The 22,085-nt window shown below is 42.9% G+C and overlaps 1 protein-coding gene across 1 annotated transcript in view; it reads right to left on the bottom strand.

Annotated features, from left to right (window-relative positions):
- RPAP1 (RNA polymerase II associated protein 1) overlaps nucleotides 1-19,234 on the bottom strand; it is a 38,092-nt gene extending 18,858 nt beyond the window's left edge. Inside the window, exons 1-11 of the mRNA XM_054400181.1 lie at nucleotides 19,045-19,234; nucleotides 17,938-18,080; nucleotides 17,321-17,413; nucleotides 15,767-15,941; nucleotides 13,611-13,787; nucleotides 10,497-10,697; nucleotides 6,463-6,578; nucleotides 5,946-6,044; nucleotides 4,791-4,892; nucleotides 3,891-4,058; nucleotides 1,287-1,469 (exon numbers count right to left, since the gene is read on the bottom strand). Coding sequence (XP_054256156.1) covers nucleotides 1,287-1,469; nucleotides 3,891-4,058; nucleotides 4,791-4,892; nucleotides 5,946-6,044; nucleotides 6,463-6,578; nucleotides 10,497-10,697; nucleotides 13,611-13,787; nucleotides 15,767-15,941; nucleotides 17,321-17,413; nucleotides 17,938-18,080; nucleotides 19,045-19,234 — 1,647 coding nt within the window. The remainder of the gene's footprint in view (nucleotides 1-1,286; nucleotides 1,470-3,890; nucleotides 4,059-4,790; nucleotides 4,893-5,945; nucleotides 6,045-6,462; nucleotides 6,579-10,496; nucleotides 10,698-13,610; nucleotides 13,788-15,766; nucleotides 15,942-17,320; nucleotides 17,414-17,937; nucleotides 18,081-19,044) is intronic.
- Nucleotides 19,235-22,085: the final 2,851 nt, after the last annotated feature.

The following is a 22,085-nucleotide window of genomic DNA, read 5'->3' as shown; positions in this document are numbered from 1 at the left end:
CTCAAGCACAATAACTGATGCGATCACAGATTTTAATGATCGCAGCAGACAAGAGAGTTGGAGCAGCTCCACCGAGGCTGAGTGTGAGGTAACAAAGGTTGTTATTTTTAGATCTCATATCAGAGATGTGCAATTAGGCTTATATATGTGAGGAACTCCTTCCAAATACTGTATCTGAGAAATGCAATCACAAATTGGAGAAATGCTAACTAGCCACCTTATGTCAAATACACAAAGAGTATCACTGTACAGATCTAACTAGTTTTCATAGAATCATTGAATGGCTTAGGTTGGAAGGGACCTCAGAGATCATCTAACTCCAACCCCCCTGCCATGGGGCAGGGACACCTCTCAACTAGACTTGTTTGCCCAAGGCCTCAGCCCATCTGGCCTTAATCATCTCCAGGGAAGGGGCATCCACAATGACTCTGGGTAACCTATTCCAGAGTCTCACCACCCTCGTGGTGAGAACTTCTTCCTAAGATCCAGTCTAAACCTACTCTCCCTCAGCTTAAAACCATTCCCCCTTGTCCTGTCACTGGATACCCTTATGAAAAGTCCCTCTCCATCTTTCCTGTAGGCTCCCTTCAGGTATCAGAAGGCAGCTACAAGGTCCCCCTGGAGACTTCTCCAGGCTGAACAACCCCAGCTCTCTCAGCCTCTCCTCATAGCAGAGTTGTTCCAGCCCTTTGATCATCCTTGTGGCCTTCCTCTGGACTCAACAGTTCAATGTCCTTCTTATGATGGGGACTCCAGAACTGGACACAGTATTCGAGGTGGGGTCTCACAAGAGCAGAGTAAAGGAGCAGAATCACCTCTCTCGACCTGCTGGCCACGCTCCCCTTGATGCAACCTACAACTTCTGGGCTGCCTGAGCTGCAATGCTCGCGTTTAGCTTTACAAAAGCAGACACAGACACTTCAATAATGGCTGGAGCCTTTTCACTTTTAGCTCATAAAAGTGAGCTTGAAAATCATGTCTGCATGAGGCCTTTCAACAAATCTTATAAGCTATCAGCGTGCTTGATGCCAGTTTCCCCAGAGGAAGTTAGAGATATTTAATGATACTGAAAACACACAAGTCAAGTCTCTGTATTTTTAGAGATGAATAAAATTACACTCCTGGTAATATGACAGCAACCTAACATCTAACAGCCAGGGAACAGTTATAATTCTTGTTCAGAATGTTCTTAACAGCATACACAGGAGAGCAGACACTTCAACAGCACACACAGCCACTGTGTACAGCCTATTTTCCTAAGATTCCAGGTCCAGCTCTGTGCTTACCTTTACAACATCATATCTGGCCACATCTGGATCTGGCTTATTTTCATCCTTTAATTTTTTATCTTGAGACTTCTCTGTTCCATTTAATTCTTCCTCCTCCTCCTCTTCTTCCTCGTCATTGTTGGGGACGAAGGGGAACACAGCCATCCCTTGGTACCATGAGAAAGTCCAGTCAAGATATTTCTACAAGGAGAGTAAAAGCACATAAAATAAAATTCGCAGAAAGAAATCATGGAAGACAAAAAGCTGTCAAGGATACTTTTGATGACAGAACAATTTAATGAATCCCACCTAAGCTTGGAGAACAGGCACACAGTAAAGGGTATTCTAAACATGTACAATTAGAATGGAATGCATTTTCAGGGAACTGATTTTAACTTCTGACCCATGTGCAGCTGGGAAGCCATGAGAAGCAAATACCACGAGGTGAATTAAATTCACTACAGCAGTAACAGAAATGCAACTTAACTAGCAAAAATTCACAATAGAGTAAATAAACAAACCACCAAGGCTCTAGAAGTTAAACTGGAATTTGGCATTTGTTGGCTCTAATCCCATTTCTGGACTGTGTGGAACTCAGGTCACAAAAAATACAAAATGGTCAGGTTAAAATTGATACATTAACGACTCCCTTATGTATTTATTTGTGTTTGTTTGGTTTTTCTTTGACTACTTCTCAGCTTCAGCAAATAAAAGCCCCACTTTGTGTTCACAGCTAATGACAGTGTCAGATACTCTCAAGCTCTAGGGCAATACTGCAGTAAGTTAGCTTTCAACATTTCAGAGAGCAGATTTTTCCTGTGGCAGACCTGCACCCCCCAAAATACTTTAGAATATGAAAGTCAGGCAAATCGAATGGTTAGGATACTTTATAACTGCTTCAAACTTCCATTCCTGAACTGGCAAGAAAAAATATCTAACACATTGTTCAGAAAATAATGGTTAGACTTTAAACAAACCTTGAGGTTTTTGGAAAAAAATTTCAAATGTGAGCGGCAAGGAAATCGACATTATTACCAGATATTAAAAAAAAAAACCAAAACAACCACCAAAAAAAAAAAAAAACAAACCCAAACCAAACCAACCAAACAAAAATACAATACAAACAAATAAACAAAAAAATCCCCACTGAACCAAATAAATAAAATACAAACGAAAAAAAGCACCAAATAATAATAATTTTTAAAAACCCACACCACCACAATATGAAACAAAGTTGGTGAGTTAGCAACATGGTCAGAAGAGAGCTGATTTTAGGGGATGAAATCCATCTGTAATACATAGTTTGGTAGCATAGTTTCCCTTTCACCAAGAGAAGAAAAAGCACAAGATAGAGTATCTGGGTCTTTGAAGAAAACAGAGAAAGGAGCTTCCTTCCCCCAGCCATTGATGAATGAACAAAACCTTCACACAGCATGATTTTTTAATGTGTTGATCTGTATTTATAGTGGGGTTAAACCCTGTTTGTCTTACAAATTCTGGAGCAAAAGGCCAAACTCCTATCTCTGTGCCTTCATCAGAGACCTTTCAAAACTCAGCAGCATGAGACTCCAGGAAGGACTCTAAATGAGAAGAAGATACTGACACAGCACTCTGTGCTGCTTTTGGCATCAAGAGTCAGCAGTCCCCACTTATACAAGGTATCATGCCACAAGCTTTGATCCAAGAATCAGAGCACTGCAGTTATAAACCAGAGTAATATCAGAAGAAAGAAAAGAACATTAAGAAGCTGATTCATAGCGTTAATTGCCTACCATGGGCAGGCAGCCCTCATCTGGCAGAGCACCATTAAGCTCACAACGTAGACAAGAAGACACCTTTTCTTCAAGAAAGCTACCTAGTCTTTTTTTTTTTTTCCTTTTGCCTCCCCACCAGTGGTAGCTCTAAAGGCCTAGGACAAGTTGCAAGAGGCTTCTTGAGATCTACCCACTCTTCTCTATCACCAGCCCCTTTGCAGTCTTGACACAGCTTTTGGATGCCATCTTGAAACAAAGACCAGTGCATAATTTGTGTACAGTGGACTGCTTCTGTCCAACCTTAATCTTGCTGCTCAGGGCTCTCTAGTACCTCTGAACACACAAAAGAAATTTCAACCTTCTAACAGGATAGAAAGCTGTCAGGTGAAAATAGACACAAAAAGATGAAATTAGATATTTATCAGTGTAAGAAAAGCACATGAGAACATAAGAAAATGGACAATGAGAGAACAAGAAAACCGCATCATTATGCAGCATAATGGAAAGCAGGGAGAAGCAGGAAAACTACAAAACAAGAAGCTAACAACATAAGAAGCCATATTAAAAAAACCCAAACAACATATAATTGCCTAGATTGTAAAGAAGTCAAAATGAAGAGAACCTTGGCAGCCTGCACTGAATTTAATCATGGGGCAGAGCTAACTCCAACATAAGAGATGTCTGAATCTCTCACACTGGGATGGCACACTCCCTTGCCTGTCCCAGAGCACAGCAATGGCATTGTACTGATCATTACACAAACTCCTGCAGTAAGCCTTTGTTCAAGCTACTCACCATGTGTTCTCATTCTGATTCCTGTGAACAGCTCAGCATGAAATCAAACCCAGTCACTTAATGATCATCTCACCTCATCATCTAGTGACACCAGCAGAGCCCGGAGAGCGCCGGCAGCCGCTGCCATGACGTTATCCACTGCGTCATCCAGTGAGAAGCGCAGCAAGAAGAGAAACCCAGCATCAAGCAGCAGACGCACAACGCTGCCCTTTAAGGAGGAAGCAAATTCTCCAGCCTTGGCCTGAAAGGTATGGCACACAGAACCTGTGTTAAAGCTGTCTCGACATTCTGCATGTTTGCTTTTTACTGTAAAGCAGCTAACATGTGCGCAGGTGTTTTTTTTTCTTTATTTTTCTCCTCTGCAGAGGCACACAACTCTGGTTCCTTAATTAAGGATGTCAGTCCTTCTGAAGTCTGGACCCATCTTTTGACTTCACCCTGTTCTGCCCCAACATTCTTCTCAAAACCATGCTGTGCCTTCCACTGTCACTGGAGTGAAGGTTAGCACTTCCCCTAAGAGTTAGGTGGAAATACGCACAGAAGCAAGTATTTGTTCTGTTTTATGCTACTTGCACAGTGCTCTCTAAGCAGGCCAATTCATTCTCACCTCTTATGCAAAAAGCACATCATGAAGTTAGCTCAAACAGGACCAAAAGGGTCATGGCCAAGGATAGGTTTGTCACAAAATTAACACCAAAAAACCCCCAACAATTTCTTCCCAAAGCAACAGCAGAACTGAAGTTCCAGCACTACTGCTGAAGAACACTTGCAGGCATCTCCCTCCAGAGAAACTCTTATGTCCCAACACTTAATTCTTCTAACAGTAAGGAGATCCTCAGTGCAAAAGAATGCCCTGATGGTGGTTTTGTTCACCATTGAGTACTAGAAAGTAAACAAGTAGTACTAGAGAATCTGAGTCCTAATCCACCAGGAACTTGAATCATGGGGAGGAATTCCATGGAAACTGACTTACCTTTTGAACAATATGACCCAAGACCTGTAGAGCCAGTGTCCTCTGTTGAATAACTTGGCTGCGAGACAAATGAAAGAGCTCTTGGAGAGAATAACCAGCCCTCTAAATGGGGAAGGAAAAAAAAAAAAGCAAACAACACAAAACAAAAATTAAAAAAAACACCAACAAAAACCACCCCACCCCTCACCTGTAGGTAAAAGCAGGCCCCTTAAAATAAGATTTAACTCTAAAATGCTGCATAACAGGACATAAACTGCAATGCAACATTGTTTGTTGCTTTGTGGCAATTGCAAGAGATTCCAATCATTGATGTGACAGGAAAAAAATGAATTTCTGAAGAAAAGGATGTATGTGCACCTTTCTCCAACACTGCAAATCCTCAGGAGTGTGTCCAGCAGATCAAGGGATCTGCCCTGGTGCAGCCACACCTGGAATATTGCATCCAGTTTTGGGCTCCCCAGTTCAGGAGGGACAGGGATCTACTCAAGAGAGTCCAATGGATGGCTACCAGGATGATTAAGGGACTGGAGCACTGCCCTATGAGGAGGGGCTGAGAAACCTAAGGCTTTTTAGTCTGGAGAAGACAAGACTGAGAGGGGATTTGAAAAATGTTTATAAATATCTGAGAGCTGGGTCTCAAGAGGGAGGGGACAGGCTCAGCTCAATTGCACCCTGGAATAGGGCAAGGGGCAACGGATATAAACTACAGCACAGGAGGTTCTACCTCCACGTGAGGAGGAACAACTCCACTGTGAGGGTCACAGAGCACACTGGAACAGGCTGCCCAGAGAGGTTGTGGAGTCTCCTTCTCTGGAGACTTTCAAGACCCATCTGGATGTGTTCCTGTGTGATCTGTGCTAAATTCCATGGTCCTGCTCTGGCAGGGGCGTTGGACTCAACCTTCGGAGATCCCTTCCAACCCCTAACATCCTGTGATCAGAGGCATTAAAGGGAGAAGGCATTAATGGAGTTTTCTGCAAGTAAAGCTTTTAACACATGCAGACCCAACTCCTCTTCAGTAGATTGTTTCAAAAGGAAACCAGTCTTCCATACTTAAAGGTTTTTGTCACTAAAAAGTCTTGATACGAAAGAAATCTGACAAATCAAAGAGAGAAAAGGGAAATCAGTGTGCCCTTTCTACTGAATTACACCTACCTCTGCCTCTTCTCCATGGTGATGAAGGCCTAGATGTGTCGGTAAATCAGCATCTGCAGGAATCAATTCTCCTTTTAAACTGAATCGAGCTTGCATTCCCTACCACAAAAGAGCAGAGGGAGAAAAAGACTATTGCTATTTGCCTTCCAGAACGTTCATCATCTAAAATACTTTTTACATCAACTGCTAGAAGGTGACAGGCTGAGATACTGTCCAGGTCAGGCTACAAATTCTTTAAAAAAAAAAAAAAATTGCTCTTTTTTTTTTCTTAGCTTTCAAGACCTGTTTCATCCCAGATTACAGCTGACAGACTCTCACTTGCTAGCTCTCTCAAGCACTACAGGCTGAACTGATCACATATCACCCCACCCTGTGGAAGAAACTAAGCAGTCTCTCCGTTTGATGAAATCCAACAGATGGAGTAACCACAGGACTAGTTTTTGAAGCCTTCAAAACTGCTACTGCTGAGAAGCATTATCCAGACACAAACATGAAAAACGAGTTTCTGCTTTCAAACCTCTTTGGTTTTCTTCTGCCGAGGTGCAGGCAAATCTTTCATCCATTCCAGCTTCTCAAACTCCACATTGTCCATGTGAATCCATTCCTTCTTGGGCTTTACAGGTAGATTGTCTTCTTTGGAGGTGGGGGGAAGGAAAAAACACGGCAGTGTTACCTTCCAAGGCAGAGATGAAGAAAATACTATTCCTTCTTTGCCATTCTGTGGCTTAAAGACTGCATCAAATATAGGATTCATGAAAAATAAGTAAACAATTTTCAAACTGACTGTTGGCTGATGCATAAACATCAAAGGTTTAAAATTGTTTTCATCTTCCCTGAGAGCTAGAAGAGGAAGTAAACAGAACTGTAATGAAATTCACAGACAGAGCTAATTTGGGAGAAGTTGAACAGAAGTCAGGATACAAATAAGGCAGAGTGATCAGAACAAGGGCAGGGAAATAGTATCAGCCTGACTTTTGCGAAAGCAAACTAGCGTCATCCAAGGAAGGAGGGTGCTAGGGCAGATGTGAAATGATACAAAAGTATTAATGCAGAGGTCCAAGCAAATTTGGAAGGCAGTAAGATTTCAGTGTAGAAACGCTGGAGAGAGCACAAACACTCTTACTCGTGCTTTTGATGCCTTTGTGATGCTGCTCCTCATTCTGTGTTCCTCTCTAAAGGAGGACATCAGCTTGAGGAGATCAAAACAATTGACAATTTACACAGCTTGCCTGAGAAACAGTTTAGTGGGGAAACTGGACAGCTGAACAGGAATTTCAAAGGTGCAAGTACTAAAGGAATAAATGACTGATTTAACTTTATAAATAGTTTTGACTAGAGGAATTGGAGAAAAAAGACATTTATGTCTGACATCACAGGAGTTGCCCTAGGAAAGACAGAGATCAGCATGGGGAAGAATCTCAGAAGCGAAGGGATGGGATTGATGTAACTGGAAATTACCAGAATAGTAGGAACAGGAATGCTTTGTTAGTAGTACACTATCCCATATCAACAAGAGAAGATAACTTAAAAAGTCTTTGCTGTCTCCAGAGAAATCACACAAACAGAACAGGCAGTTTGAGGGCATGAAAAGCAGCAGCATCACTCCTGCTAGAGCAGCCCAGAACTCACTCGTACTCTGAACTCACAGCACACTGGTCTTAGAATCATAGAATATAAGGTTGAAAAAGACCTCCAAGATTGTCCAGTCCAACTGTTAACCTAACACTGCCAAGTCCACCACTAAACTATTTCCCTAAGCACCACATCCAGATGGTTTTTGAACACTTGCAAAAATGGCAATTCCACCACTTCCCTGGGCAGTCTGTTCCAATGCTTAACCTCTCTTTTTAGTGAGGAAATTTTATCTAATATCCAACCTAAATCTCCCTTGTCACTGCTTGAGGCCATTTCCTCTTGTCCTATCACTGGTTACCAGGCAGAAGAGACCCAACACTCACCTCACTATTATCTTCTTTCAGGTAGTTGTGGAGAGCGAGAAGGTCTCCTTTGAGCCTCCTCTTCTCCAGACTAAATTTGTAATCCCTCAGCTGCTCCTTGGTGTCTTCTCACGCAAGGAACAATGAGTCCTACTGAGATGCTCTTCTTTCGTTGTATTTTTTCCTGCTGATAACTGGCCTGAAACCTAACCATTTACTTTCCTCCTATTAGCAGATAAATTTTCAGGAAGGACACTCATCCTTTCTAGGTTGAAGCTTCACCCTTACGATCAATGTGGTATTGAATCAGGCAAGGAACCAAGCACAGAATTATCTTCCTCAGCCACAAAGCTGTTCCACTGAATTTAAGCCAAAACACAGATTTTAATTGAAGAGAAGGGAAAAGCATCTGAAATGTAAGAAAAGTGGAATGTTTGTGGGTGGTAGGTACAAAATTAGAGGAAACAAAATCAGCAGAAAAAGGAAATCTATTGACATTTGCAATCCAACAAATTATTTTCTCCATTAATCACTAAATTGATAGGGTTGGGTTAATAATTTTATGAATAGGATTATACCTATTACCAGCAGTCCTTACTGTTAAGATCTTGTCAACAAGAAAAGACAGATACATACTCCAAGGCAGCAGCAGATTGTGCAGTTACTGAGGAATCCCTTTAGAGAAACACAAGCTGACAGTGTCAATGCAACATTTGCACTGAACTTCTTCAGACTTGGGTTATACCCAAGCTCTTCCCTTTCTGCTTTGCTCCCCCTTTTGTCTGGGTGACAGAATTTACTTTTACATTTGATAAAACTACAAGTTGCTGGGTAAAGGCTTCACCATCTTATTATTAGAAACAGTAGCCTTCCATCTCATTAGAAGGAGGTTTGACTTCTGAGCATTCCCACTGCTTTCTGTCATCATCCTCTCCCTGGGGAAATTCAGAATAACCATTTTTGCTGGGTTATTCATGATGATTTTACTTCTGAGCACAAACATGATGCAAAATCTCAATGCTAAGCACTAATATCAAATTAATATTTTACATCTCCTGCTGACCAAGATGGGCAGCAGGCATAAATTCAGGTGCCAGAAAGGGTTCCCTTGGTTTTATACATGTAGTCCAGCTCCTCCTTTCTTTGTTATTTTAAATATCCTGGGAAGACTTCTCTTCTTTCCTGTGCACTAAAAGATGTTGCCATGCAAGTAAAAGATGTTGCCAGCACATGAATCTGAACGCTGAGCTATTCCCAAGAGCACTACTACAATCTTGTTCAGCCTGTTCACACTTCTATTGCTCCTAGGGGAGGAAAAGAATGTCATTTAACCTGGTGTTACTTGTGCACTCAGTTGTTCTGGAAACAAAAAGCAACTAAAAATAGTCTTCTTGATTAAGATAAATTTGTGGAAAAGTAAAACTTGGGAATAAATAGTGAAAGGACTGTTGAATGAACTGTCTTCCTCAATAAGAGACTAATCAGCTTTCCTTCTCCTGCACGTGTGTACACACACTCACAAACTCATCCCTCTCATCAAGAAAATGGTAAACAGCTGCTATCTCTTGGAACCACCAAGTTGAAATCCAGGAGTGATTCACAGACTTCTTTAATCAGCCTGCACGTTGCACCAGCACACAAAAAATGCATCAGAAGAGAGGATCAAGAGATGGTGTCAGCCAAAATGTGGATTGAGGGAGCAGCATGCTAACAAAGGAGAGAGACAGGCTATGAACAGAAGTGTGGGTAGGATGAGAATGGAAGCCTAAAATCACAACAAAGAAAAAGAAATGGCTAAAAAAGAAAAAAAAAAAACAAACCTGCAATGAGCAAAGGAACGATAAGAACAGAAGTTTATGGGCAAAGCACTTCTTTTCTCTGCCATCAGACTACATGGGTTGCTCTAGATGTTGGGGATAAAGCAGCTTTCTCCTCATATAGCCATATATTGAGTATTAAAATATTCTCTCCTAAGAGGCAACAGCTCTGTACAATTCTTCGAAAAAAAGCAGAACATCTTAATACTTCCCTCCATCCACAGCACACAGAACTGTATCCTGTGGAATTCACTGTGTGCTCTGAGGAACAAGTCACAGAACAGGGCCATCAGCACTGTCATGCTAAGACACACCTGCGCTATATGAGCAGTCTCCCTGAAGGAAGACTGACTGTCCTCTCCATGCTACCCTTGAGTAAACCATGAACTCTGACTCCCCAATGCCCTCTTGTCCCCAGCTGGTTTGGGTTAAAAGAAATTACTCAAGCAACAGCTGAATCTCACTATCATACTCTCCTGTTTCACTGTGCACATGCCTGAACAGAAGAGCAGTGATGCCCACTTTTCCCTTCAGAGATCTCAGAACAAATTTCAATAAGAAAGCATGACCTCCCACTGAACAGCTCACCTCTGTTACACTACTAACATCCTTCCAGTCTGAAGCCCAGCTAGAAATGCCAGGTGCTCTTTCTTGAGCCCAAAATATACATGTTTTTAAAATATCATGAATTGGACAACTAACACGGTGCCACATCAACCAAATCCGGATTGATGCAAACACCACATGAACTTTACGTTTGTGTTCAGAACATCAGCAATGTGCATTGTGTTTCTTACCTGTGATTTCTACCTTCCTATTTTCTTCCTTCTTCACACATTCTTCTGACTCCTGCATGCGAAGAGATGATCCCACATCATGCTGAGCCACAGGCAGAGATTCCACAAACTCCTCCGGTCTGTTCTGTTCCATTTTTAATTCCTTTTTCTGGCCTTCATTGCCACCACGTCGTGACTTTAAGAAAGCAACTAAACCAGGATCTGCAAGTATTGACAGAGACAGACAGAAAGTGACAGAGTCTGAAAATACCTGATATGCCTAAAGCTCCCTGCGATTTCTGTTTCAGCCTTTTCATTCCTATTCCACATACCCTCTTCCTCTGTACCAACTGTCACTTCTTCTCAAACTGAGGCACTTAACTGCTTTATGACCTGTTGAGCACATAAGCTGAGTACTGACTGGTGAGGTGACACCAGACAAAGAGCTGATAGATGTCTTTCAAGGTAAAGCAACCACAAAAATTCTAGTTATTCTCCCAGCTTCCAAATAAAGAGATAATTGTTTCTTTTCCCCCTCACTGCCACTGAAAAGGCAAAACCAAACAAGAATATTCATTGTGGAGAGAAGTCTGGTCTGTGATTTACAGGAGGAACCCAGGTCTGACATTTTGCCTACCCTGCCCATGGACTGCTCAGTGGCATCAATCTGACTGCTAAGAGAACACACGTAGCAGACACCACAAAAAGCATTACCTGCTCTTTATTGAATTGCACTGGAGCTGCAGTGCATGCTCTGGATATTATGTTAGGAGAAGGAGATCTTGTTTGTTGTGAATTGACTCCTCATCCTGAGAGTCAATTACAGTCTGACAACAGCCAGAAAACAGACATGGCCATTGTTTTCATGCTTTAGAGGAAAAGAGGAACATTTGGGAGGCAGGACTGCTCTGAAGGACAGATAATATTCCTATGGCCCTAACAGGAAGATTTCAGATTATTATTTTACTTTCAGCTATCCCACATCATTTTTAATGGAGCTCACTTTCTCTGGACACTCTTCACCTAAAAGATGGTGCTGGGGTGCTTATGCCAGAGCTGAACTGTATGAGCCTGTGCATTGTACCTCTAAAAGGTACAGAGACACTCCAATGAGGAGTATCAGAAATGTATAAAGTAACAAGACTGTAACACCTACATTGGTTATTTATTCTTTGGAGGACAAAGGACAAGCAATTCAGAAGTGCTCTGTACTTGAAAGAATTAATCTCAAAAAGGAAACAACCCTCATGACTCTGAAACAGTTCAAAGAGGCTGCATGGATTGCTTTCACACTCATGACTGCTGCACGCTCTCCTCATGATGCAGTTTAAAGCTCCCTCAGCGAAGGGAAGACATCTAGCTCAGCCCCATCAAACCACATCTATTTTTCAGCCTGAATGCTAACAGAGCTCTCACTTCCTCACACTTCCCTGTACACAGCAAGGGAAAGACTGTATTCATTATTTCATCATTTCACAGAAACAATAACAAACAAGTCACTGATTGTGTCAACCAATCCCACTTCTGCCCAGAGTCTCCATAGGCAAAACCAGAACAGTAACAAAAATAAGACCATTAAGACAACGCCCAGCATGCAATTGCCTACCCATCCTCATACTCCACACCAGGAAGTCTCAGCTGCTTCATAACTAAGAGGTTAATTCAGCAACTGTCACTAAACACCCACAAATTATTCACACTCCTGATTATGGAGAAAGAGTCTCTTTAATCCACATCTCTAAGTCTGCCCGGCTCCCAAAGTCATCTGTAAACCAGTAATTTAGTTGAGGAGTTGCTTCACCATGCATAATTCCCTAACCACAGATATTTTGGGAATGCCAAAATTACTCCCAGTTTCCTTAAGGCTGCAAAGACTGAAAGATTAAAAATTTTAACCCGCAAGGCACATAAACAAATACGTCATTTAAAAAAATTAATTTATTGTTCAAAACTACTTAAAACACATCCCATCCTTTTTAAACTTCCTAAGTATTTGCCTCTCTAATATCCCAAAGGACAGAGTGATAGAGACAAGGAGCAGAGATCACAAATCAGTGACAAGAAGAGAGCATATAAACAAGACGTTTTGCATAAACAAGGCATTTTTCATACACATGCCACTGCTATAAGCACTGAAGTTAAAAAAAAAAATATTGTTTTTTCCTTCAGATGCTTCGGAGAGCTCAGCTCTGAAGGATGTACCTAAATATTCTGTCTGCAATCATTTTGTGCAGGTGCTTTGCTACCTTTCCAGTTACACCCATGCTGTCTCCAACGAAGTCAAAACCATTTATATGGTTTCAGCTTAACCCCCAAGAGATTTACACGTCTGAAATGCCACTCACACCTATCTGCTATCTACATCTCTGCTCCTCTTGAGCATACAACGTTACTAAAACTCATGACAACAACTCTTACAGTGCCCTAGATCACACAAAGCCTTATCAAATGTACCACACTCAGCATTCTCCCCCATCTTGTCATCAGCTGTCAGTGACAGGCGTTCCTGGAACACCACTGTGGACAGGGCTCCAAACCAGAGACTTGACCCCTGTCAGAATTCCTCCACCCAACAGCCGGATAACTAAAACGCTTTGTCAAGAAATTTAGGGTTAGTTGTAAGTTTTTTCTGCTCTACCAAGTATGGATTTGAATTGAAACTTCCCCCATGCCCAAACATTAACCCTATCTGGGTATTGACAGTTCCAGCCTAAGTCTCAAAGAGGGAAAAACCAAGGGCTCTCTCCCACCTCAGCCACAGCCTAAGAATTTCTAAGAATTGTTTTGCTTTCTTACCTGCTTCAGAGAACTGTATTTCAGGACTTCAAAATAATTTGCATGTAACCAGGTATTTGGTATGCAAAGTAACAGGATGCATGGACCATCTTAACCCACAGCAAAGGGGAGATAAAGCAGACTCGGGCTACGCAATGAGGAATTAGCACTCTTTAATCCCTTCACACTTAATTCTTATTCATAAACTACTGACATGACATGGAAAATCAATCATCCACAGATGCAATAAGCAAGTACCACAAGCTCCTGTCTTTGGTCTGTGAATTTGGTAAGACTTCATGACACCTAAACATTCAGCTAACTTCCAGGTCCCTAGAATTCACCCTGGCAATAACATACCCAGCTGAGCCAGCAACTTTTCCTGCTCCTGCAGGATTTCTTCCTCAGACATGGACCGTAGCTTCTCCAAGTTTTCTTTGTGAATAGCTTCAGCTTCCTGCTCACTCTTTCGGCTCCCAAGACCCTCTCCCGTTATAAGACAAGGCCGCTGAGAGGTCAAATCGTCACCAGCTTGATCTGTAAGATCCAACAGAGAAAGAAGTTAGTTATTTAAGTGTCTACAGCATTATGAATGCCTTGTGATTCTGTTGTTACCAGGCTTGCATGGGGTTTTTTTGCCTTGGAAGCTTAGTTAAACTAAACTTCACTCCTATTTTATCTTCAAACAGAAGTAAAATATTTGGGCTGTCATCCCATATTACAATAAAATGTCATTTCCACCTTTAGTGGTTGGAAGAAGGATGGGGAGGAAGAAATTTTGGTTCTTTAATGCGAACCAAGAGCAAAAAAAGGCAAACCAGAGCACAGTTCACACTTGATGAGTTGGAGCATTCTTCCAAATTACTGAATATGAGATTCTTTCTCTGTCCAAGAACAACAGAACCCACATCTGTACATCAGCAGAAAAAATGACCTAATAAGCATCTGTAGAGCAAGACAGAGAACTAGAATTGTTAGGTAAACCAGTTACCAGCATGATACAGGATCCATTCAATCAAACAGGCATGTTTGATTCTAACCCATGTCCCGTGTTCACCTTGAAGGGTTAAACATATCAGAAGTTCCATCAGGAAGCTATTTTTCCTAGCCCAAAAAAATCAAAGTTCCTTTACCACCTGATCTAAATATTTTCTAAAGGCTTGTTTAACTCTAGCACTGGGGTAACGTGTTCCTTTGGTCAGAACAAGACCCTGCAGCTATACAAGGATCTGACTTCATGACTGTATTCCTTGTGAACTGTTTTGTTCACATGCTCCATATAGTGACTTGGAACACGCCTATGACTCTAAACCAGGCAACCCTGAAAACATCAAACTCCCATTCAAACAGCACTAATGACACTCATCACAACATAAGCAAGGTTTGATGTTACTTCCACAGCAGTTGTCTTGCATATTGAGCAGAAAGAGATGACCAGAAAGAACCTGACAGAAGTTTCAGCAAACTTCCCACCATCAGCAGCTAAGCTGAGGGTTAGTAGGCACAAACACTTTGGTACTACAAGAAATGGAGCTCTCCCTCTTCTCTTGCTTCTAGTGATCCTGCTGCAATAATCTTGCCAAGGAGGTCACATCATTTCCTGATCTCTCCATTGTGTTGCTACACTTTAGAAGCCTTGGGCTTGCAGAGGATCAGAGCTACAGGGCTGCCGTACAGGTGCACAGCTGTAATAGGATATACACTAAGCACGGTATACTGACCCAGGTAGTGGATTTGTGCATGCACAGCACCTCTGGAGCTTCTCTTACCAATTCTCTGACAGAGGTCAAGGCAGACAGAAACCTTTGTCAAATGGTGATAACCCTCAAATGACATCTGGCCTCTATTTCCTTGTGAAAAAGAAGGTGTCAGGGAAAAATGTAGACACATGGTGGGTCTAAGCAAACAGGAGTGCCTAAGACAAAAGATAACCAACAAAAAAGAGATGCTGGTACCAGTTGAACTGGTTTCACCATTCCCTGTCACGTTGCTGTCAGACAAGTAACTGCCGAAGGTGGCACTGACTCATCTGCACTGCCTCACAGCACTCCTTATGGAGCAAAGCCACCATCTCATGGCAGCAGATCCGGTGACAGAAGACAGAGCTTTCAGCTTCTAGGTAGGAGTGACAACCTGCATCACAGTGGTCTCAAACACCTTCATCAGACTTAAGAATCACCTGCTTCCTAAAATTGTGGAAATCAACAACGAAACAAGAAAATCTTTACACGTAACAGAGAGGAGAAAAGGAGGACAAGAAACTTGAAAACTAAACCTGCTTGGTCCTGTGTGAAGCAAAAAGGAAATCAGTGAGAAAGCTAACCCAATTTTTAGAACATTCATTTGGGTCTCAAACCATTCCAAAACCTTGTCACACCACAGACATTCCAAGTGACCTTGAGACTCCTAAACTGAGGACATTGCTACCCTAATCTAAAACAAAGATGCACTGATATAACGCTTACTAAGGCATTGCAAACACCGTAGGCTGGATAAGCAGAACCTTCTCCACTTACCATCCCTGATGCCAGGGCAAGGTACCTCTCCTGCTGATCCCTGGAAGGCATCTGGAGCAGCTGATCTGACGTGCACGCACTCAGCAGCAGAGGGAGCTGCTGCCGCCTTTTCTGCAGTTCTTCTCGCTGCCATCTTTTGTGCAAAGATGCTTTTTCTTCCAGATGACACCTTCACCTGCAAACAGGGAACACGTGTCACCACTCTCCTCTCCAGATTCCCTCACACACCTGCCACTTAGAAATTTATAGATCTGATCTTAATGACACCCTCAGATTAAGCTCTGGGACATGACACAGAGAGGCTGCTGGCAGCCACTTGCCCTTTTCTGTGAGTGTGCTATGCTTTTTTTACATACACAGTTCAACGAAGTTAAGAACAGAAGGACAAAGCCATTAATGTTTTTGGACCTAGAATAGGAAAATGATTAATCAGATGTGAATTCAAGCCAGCCAAGTACACCTAAAATATCACCAAACACCATAGTTCCAGGTTTCCTGCTGTTTGGAAACTGCATAGCTGAATACTTTGCATTTCTGAGGATAAATGGGGCTGTACTGCACTGTGCTCACCACATGCTTGGAACAGGCTTCTTATAAGGTGATTAGAGAGCAGCAGGGTGAAGAGATTTATACAGTTAGAAGTGGGCAAGTGGTGCTAAAATAATCCTGACTAAATTACTAGGCTGCTTACCTAAGGGATGGAAGGACATGGCTCCGAACAGCCTTGCACAGGATGCACAGGAAATTCAAAGCAGACTAAGCAAAAAAAAAAAAAAACCAAAAAAAACCCAAAAAACTCTTGCTAGTTCCCAGTTCAGAGAAGCAGCTTAAAAGGTAGTCTGGACACTTGGTAGCTGCTTCATGTACTCCTCCATCAGGTAAACACAACTGGTAGTTGGAAAAATTATTACTCTTTACTTTCAAAAAAAGCTGTCCTTCAAAATAAGCTACATCTTCAAAGCTACCATAGCCATTTCCAGCATCCAACTCCCACTCAGCTAGCAGCTCTTGCTACTACAGCAACTGCTGACAGCAGCCATGGCTTCCAGTTTTACAGCCCCAGGAAAAAAAAAAGAAAAAAAAAGGACAAAATCCCAAAAGCTGCAAAAGACCAGCTATGCAACATACTCAGATCTCACACCAGGAGTAAGCAGGTGCAACTTCAGGAAGTAAAGACTTAATCAAACCTGGTGGACAAATTAAGAGACATTGCTCCTCAGAAAAACAAGCAGAATAGGATCGATTCTATTCCAGCAGCACAGATGTGATGCATCTCACTGAAGTTAGCTGACAAGAGATTACCTCTTTCCTAAAGCAAAAGGATTCCAATGTTCTTTAACTGTAGGGTATGGAATGCCTACTTCATGGCAGCTTGGTAGAAGAACTTTCTCCTACACTAAGATAGCAATGCCAGAGATATGCTGAGCTACCTCAATCTCCATCATGCCAAGTCACTTACTTTGAGCCCTACCATCTATCAAGAATTAGGCTTTGACATAGGGAAGTTTTAACTGTTAATGAAGGTAGCATAACACAGCTGCTCCCAAATCTTACCTCATTTTTTATCTCAGAACGGTGAAACGTCCTTGGAAACGGGTCTCCTGTGGGTACTGGCATGGTCACTGCTACTGCACTTGTGTCTCGTTCCTGCAGCAAAAATCCAAACCCTCTAGTAACCATCACAACAACCAGACACGTTCATTTCATCTAAGACTGAACTCAAAATCTCTCAGCCCTGCAGCTCACAAGCTGTCTCCTACATTTCTGTCAGGCTCAGAGTACCTTGTTAGAGTCTTTGGCTCTAAAAGCCCAAAAACCTGGGCTGCCAAACTCCACACCCCACTCAAAGAATGAAAGGAAAATTTGGGCCAGTGCAAAGCAATGAGAACATCCTCCTTAGAGCCCAGAAACTCAAACCCACACAGGAGCACATGCTCTGCACGCAAGCAGTATGACCTACAGCCATTCTGGACTGGAGAGCAAATTCAAACCCACATTTAACTGGGTTTAACCACATTTAACAGAGGTGCTCCAGGACACTGGTCTGCAGTACTACAACTGTTTCATTACACTGTAGAAATGAAAATGAGAAAAAGAACCTTTCACCCCTTTCACTGCTTAGTTCACAGTATTCAAAAAAGCCACTGGACAATCATAAAAACCAGACATACGATAATTTTGCTGAAGACTGCTGTAATGTGTCGATCATGACTGTCTAGCCTTTCCTCAGGATCTTCATCCTCAAAGTGGACACTGGCACTTTTGGACTTTTTGGGTGGAGCTGGTGTTAGAGCTGGGAGAGTATCAGGAAAATCTGGAAAGGGGAAATAATAATTTTAAAACCAAACAATTAAGTTACTCATATATAACTACTGTGAAAAAGGTACCAGACCAAAGCTCCGTAATAGCACTTATTGCTCTTATGAGAAAAAGAAGCTGAGGAAGCAATGAGACAACTAAAAGTCCTCTGACTTGCACTTGGTAGCGGAAAGAAAAGTGCTCAAGAATATTATTATTTATGTATTGGCACCGAGGTCTTTTGAAAGAGCTGCACAAGCAAAAAAGGGTACCGAGGCCTGACTGCAAGCATTAGGGAAGAAGCAAGGCTGTACAGAAACAGAGTGTCCCTGCAGGCTGTATTCAGGCACAGAAAAGCACATTTCCACTGCCAGCTAAAACAGAGAGTGATTTGCATGATCCTGAGCAAGAAGGCCTCTTTTTCACTATCTATAAACTGGAATCATATTTCCTTACCTGGAAGTGACTGCAAGATTTAAGCTGTTGCTGTTAAGAAAGCACCTTGAGCTTCCAAGACTATTAACCCCCTGGCAGAAGTGTTACAGTTACAACTGATGGAGGAAAACAGAACCACAGGAAGGAGGCTTATCACACCACATCTGCTGGCTGAAAGCTGAAGTTGTTAGCAGAGCTAAATCTCAGAGACTGAGAACAGGGTCTGGATAGATGGCAAAATAAACAGTGAGTGTCCAATGGGTACAAATCACAGAAAATACATCCTGCATTGAGGCTAGCAAGGTACCACAGACAAGTGACAAATGCAGACAAAGGCAGTGTGTTGCAAAGGGGGTTCTGCTGGCTGCTAGTAACACTGGACAAGGGCATTTTCCAACAAGCCTAAGAACAAACAATACTGCAAGGAGAACACGCATGCAGGGCAAAAGCACTGTGTTGAGAGAGAGGTGAAAAAGCAAGCATACAGCAACACTGCAAAGGCCAGACGATCCTAGCAATTCAAAGCAGCCCACAAGGGAAATTACCATCCAACATGACTACATCCTTGCTGTCCTGCAGTGGGGGTCTCTCAACATCTGTGTTCCCTTCCTCCCCCTTCCTCTTGTCTGCTTTCTTCACAATCTTCACTGCAGGTGAGGCTTGGGCTGCCAGGAACTGGTTTTGGAAGTGGAGCAGGTCTGCCTCAGACTCCCCAGGCTTCGGCCTTGACAACATCCTGCCCTCTTGTGCTTGCAGCCCAGCCCTGAGCGCTGTTCACATGGAACCTACTGAAGACATGGAAAACTGGTTACAGAACAGGATTTCCCAGGGACAGGATGGGAACAGCAAGGGAAAACTACTAATTTTTGTCCCGCTCTGTACATACTGCAGCCACCCTTCTTCAGGATCACCCCAGGACACAACTAGTTGTACCAGAGTCCCAGACAAACTGCTTACTTTGTTCTTCACTGCTGAACAACATGCTACTAGGCAAGCCAACACCTGGTCTACCAGCCAGCTGGGAGCAGAACGGCGTCCATTCAGCAAAAAGCCATCCAACAGGTGCACCACTGCCAGAATGGCAACAACACGGCCTTGGATTTGCAAAGTCACAAAAGTACCTGGTCCAAGACAACAGATTCGATTTACTCCACGACCAGTACCAACCCAGAACATCAGAAACACGGTACCACGCAACCCCCCTGCATCTTCCAGCATAGGAGCTCCTCAGGATCCTAGCCTTAGGACTCCATAATTTTTGAAAGACCTTGGAGAACAGGGGTGGTGCCTGAGGACTGGAAGAGGGCCAGTGTCACTCCAGCCTTCAAAAAGGGCAAGAAGGAAGACCCAGGCAACTACAGTCCAGACAGCCTCACCTCCATTCCCAGAAAGGTGATGGAGCAGCTCATTCTGGAGGCCATCTGCAACCACATGAAAGAAAACAGGGTTATCAAGAGTAGCCAGCATGGATTCACTAAGGAGATCTCTTGCTTGACTAATCCGATAGCCTTCTGCAAAGGCATGACCAAATGGACAGATGAAGGGAGAGCAGTGGATATTGTCTACCTTGACTTCAGCAAGGCTTTTGATACTGTCTCCCACAACATCCTCAAAGGTAAAATCAAGAAAAAATGGCTTAGATGATTGGACCATGAAGTGGATTGGTAACTGGCTGAAAACAGAGTTCAGAGGTTTGTGATCAGCAGCACAGAGTCCAGTTGGAAGCCTGTGGCTGATGGTGTTCCCCAGGGATGAGTACTGGGTTCAGTTTTATTCAACATCTTCATCAATGACATGGACAAAGGCATTGAGTGTACCCTCAGCAAGTTCACTGATTATATGAAACTGAGGGGGTGGCTGGTAGACCATCAGGCTGATAGACCTGTTGGCCATCCAACAAGATCTGGACAGGCTGGAGAGCTGGGTTAAAGAAAAGCTCATGAAGTTCAGTAAGGACATGTACAGAGTCCTGCATCTGGGGAGGAATAACATCAGGCACCAGTACAGACTAGGGGGCACCCTGTTGGAAAGCAGCTCCATGGAGAAAGACTTTAGAGTCCTAGTAGACAGCAAGTTCTCCATGGGACAGCAATGTGGCCAAGAGATCCAACAGCATCCTGTGGATGCATCAAGAAAAGTGTGTTCAGCAGGTCTAGGGGGGGTTCTCCTTCCCCTTTACTCCGCTCTACTGAGAGCACACCTGGAACACTGCATCCAGTTTTAAGCTCCCCAATTCAAGAGAAAGAGGGATCTACTGTAGAGAGTCCAACAGAGAGCTCCAAGAACGATGGTGGGACTGGAACACCTCCCCTGTGAAGAGAGACTGAGATACCTGGGGCTGTTTAGTTTTGAGAAGAGAAGGCTGAGAGAGGATCTTATCAACATCTATAAATATGTGAGGGGTGGGTGTCAAGAGGAAGGTAATGGTCTCTTTTCGGTGGTGCCCAGTGATAGGACAAGGAAGAAGTGCAAGCTAGAACAGAGGAGGTTCCACTTGAACACAAGGAAACGCTCCTTACTGTGAGGGTGACAGAGCACTGGAACAGGCTGCCCAGAGAGGTTGTGGAGTCTCCTCCACTGGATGCTTTCAAAACTCATGTGGATTCATTCCTGTGTGGCCTGCCCTATGTGATCCTGCTTTGGCAGGGAGGCTGGACTTGATGATCTCTGGAGGTCCCCTCCAACCTGTATCATTCTCTGATACGGTGATGCATGAGCCTGTCCGCACAGAGCTGAACAATGCTCTCACTCTGTCTGTTTGTTCTCTCACTCTGTTTGTTCTCTCACTCCAATATCCCAAGTGAAAAAAAGGGTTTTCTTCTGTATCTAGTCTTCCTGCTTTAGTTCTCTCTCACTTCCCTCTTAATGGCAGAAGTCACGCTACCTCCAAGCATTTTCATTCACTGGGCAGGCCAGCTTTCAGCTAAAAGCCAAGGGTTATAGTATTTATAAAGATTTTTACCTCTCTACATATAAGATCTTACTAGGAAGGCAACTACTCTGCCTCTCATCTACTAAGCATGAAAATATGTGAGCACTGCTCTCCACAGCTCACTCCCAGAGTCTGTGACCATCAATCCATCTCTCACAGGCAGCAAGTGTTTGCAAATACATTTCACACTAATTGAATCACTGATCAGCATTAATACTACAGCCTGGATGCCCTCCCACACTTGGTATGTTGCATTATTTTGTACACAGTTGATCTCTCCCACTGTCAAAACCCCATCAGTTCTCAAAGATTATTTATTGTGAAGTTGAAAAGGCAAGTGGATATGGATTTTTAAAGCCACATTTATCTGCCATATGGATAGGCTTCATGCATGAGCAAACACAAAGCTTGGAAGTAAATCTCTGTCTTAATCTCAGATCAAAACAAAGTTCAATCATTGTGCAGGCACAGCCACTGCCCTGAAGCCAATGTTTTGTCTTGTGCTATTATCATATTTTATTGCAAAGATATGTGTGGAGGTACCTTGTGGGAAGGATGCTAACAGACACAAACATTACTTCATGCAGTGTTTATGACCTACACTTGGAATATTTATGCTGTTTTCAAGGATCTCCGTCTCAACCAAGGTTGATT

Source organism: Indicator indicator, chromosome 4 (genome assembly GCF_027791375.1).
Source record: "Indicator indicator isolate 239-I01 chromosome 4, UM_Iind_1.1, whole genome shotgun sequence".
Lineage (NCBI taxonomy): Eukaryota > Metazoa > Chordata > Aves > Piciformes > Indicatoridae > Indicator > Indicator indicator.
The sequence above is the reverse complement of the archived record's forward strand: the minus strand, read 5'-3'. Positions and strand labels throughout refer to the sequence as shown.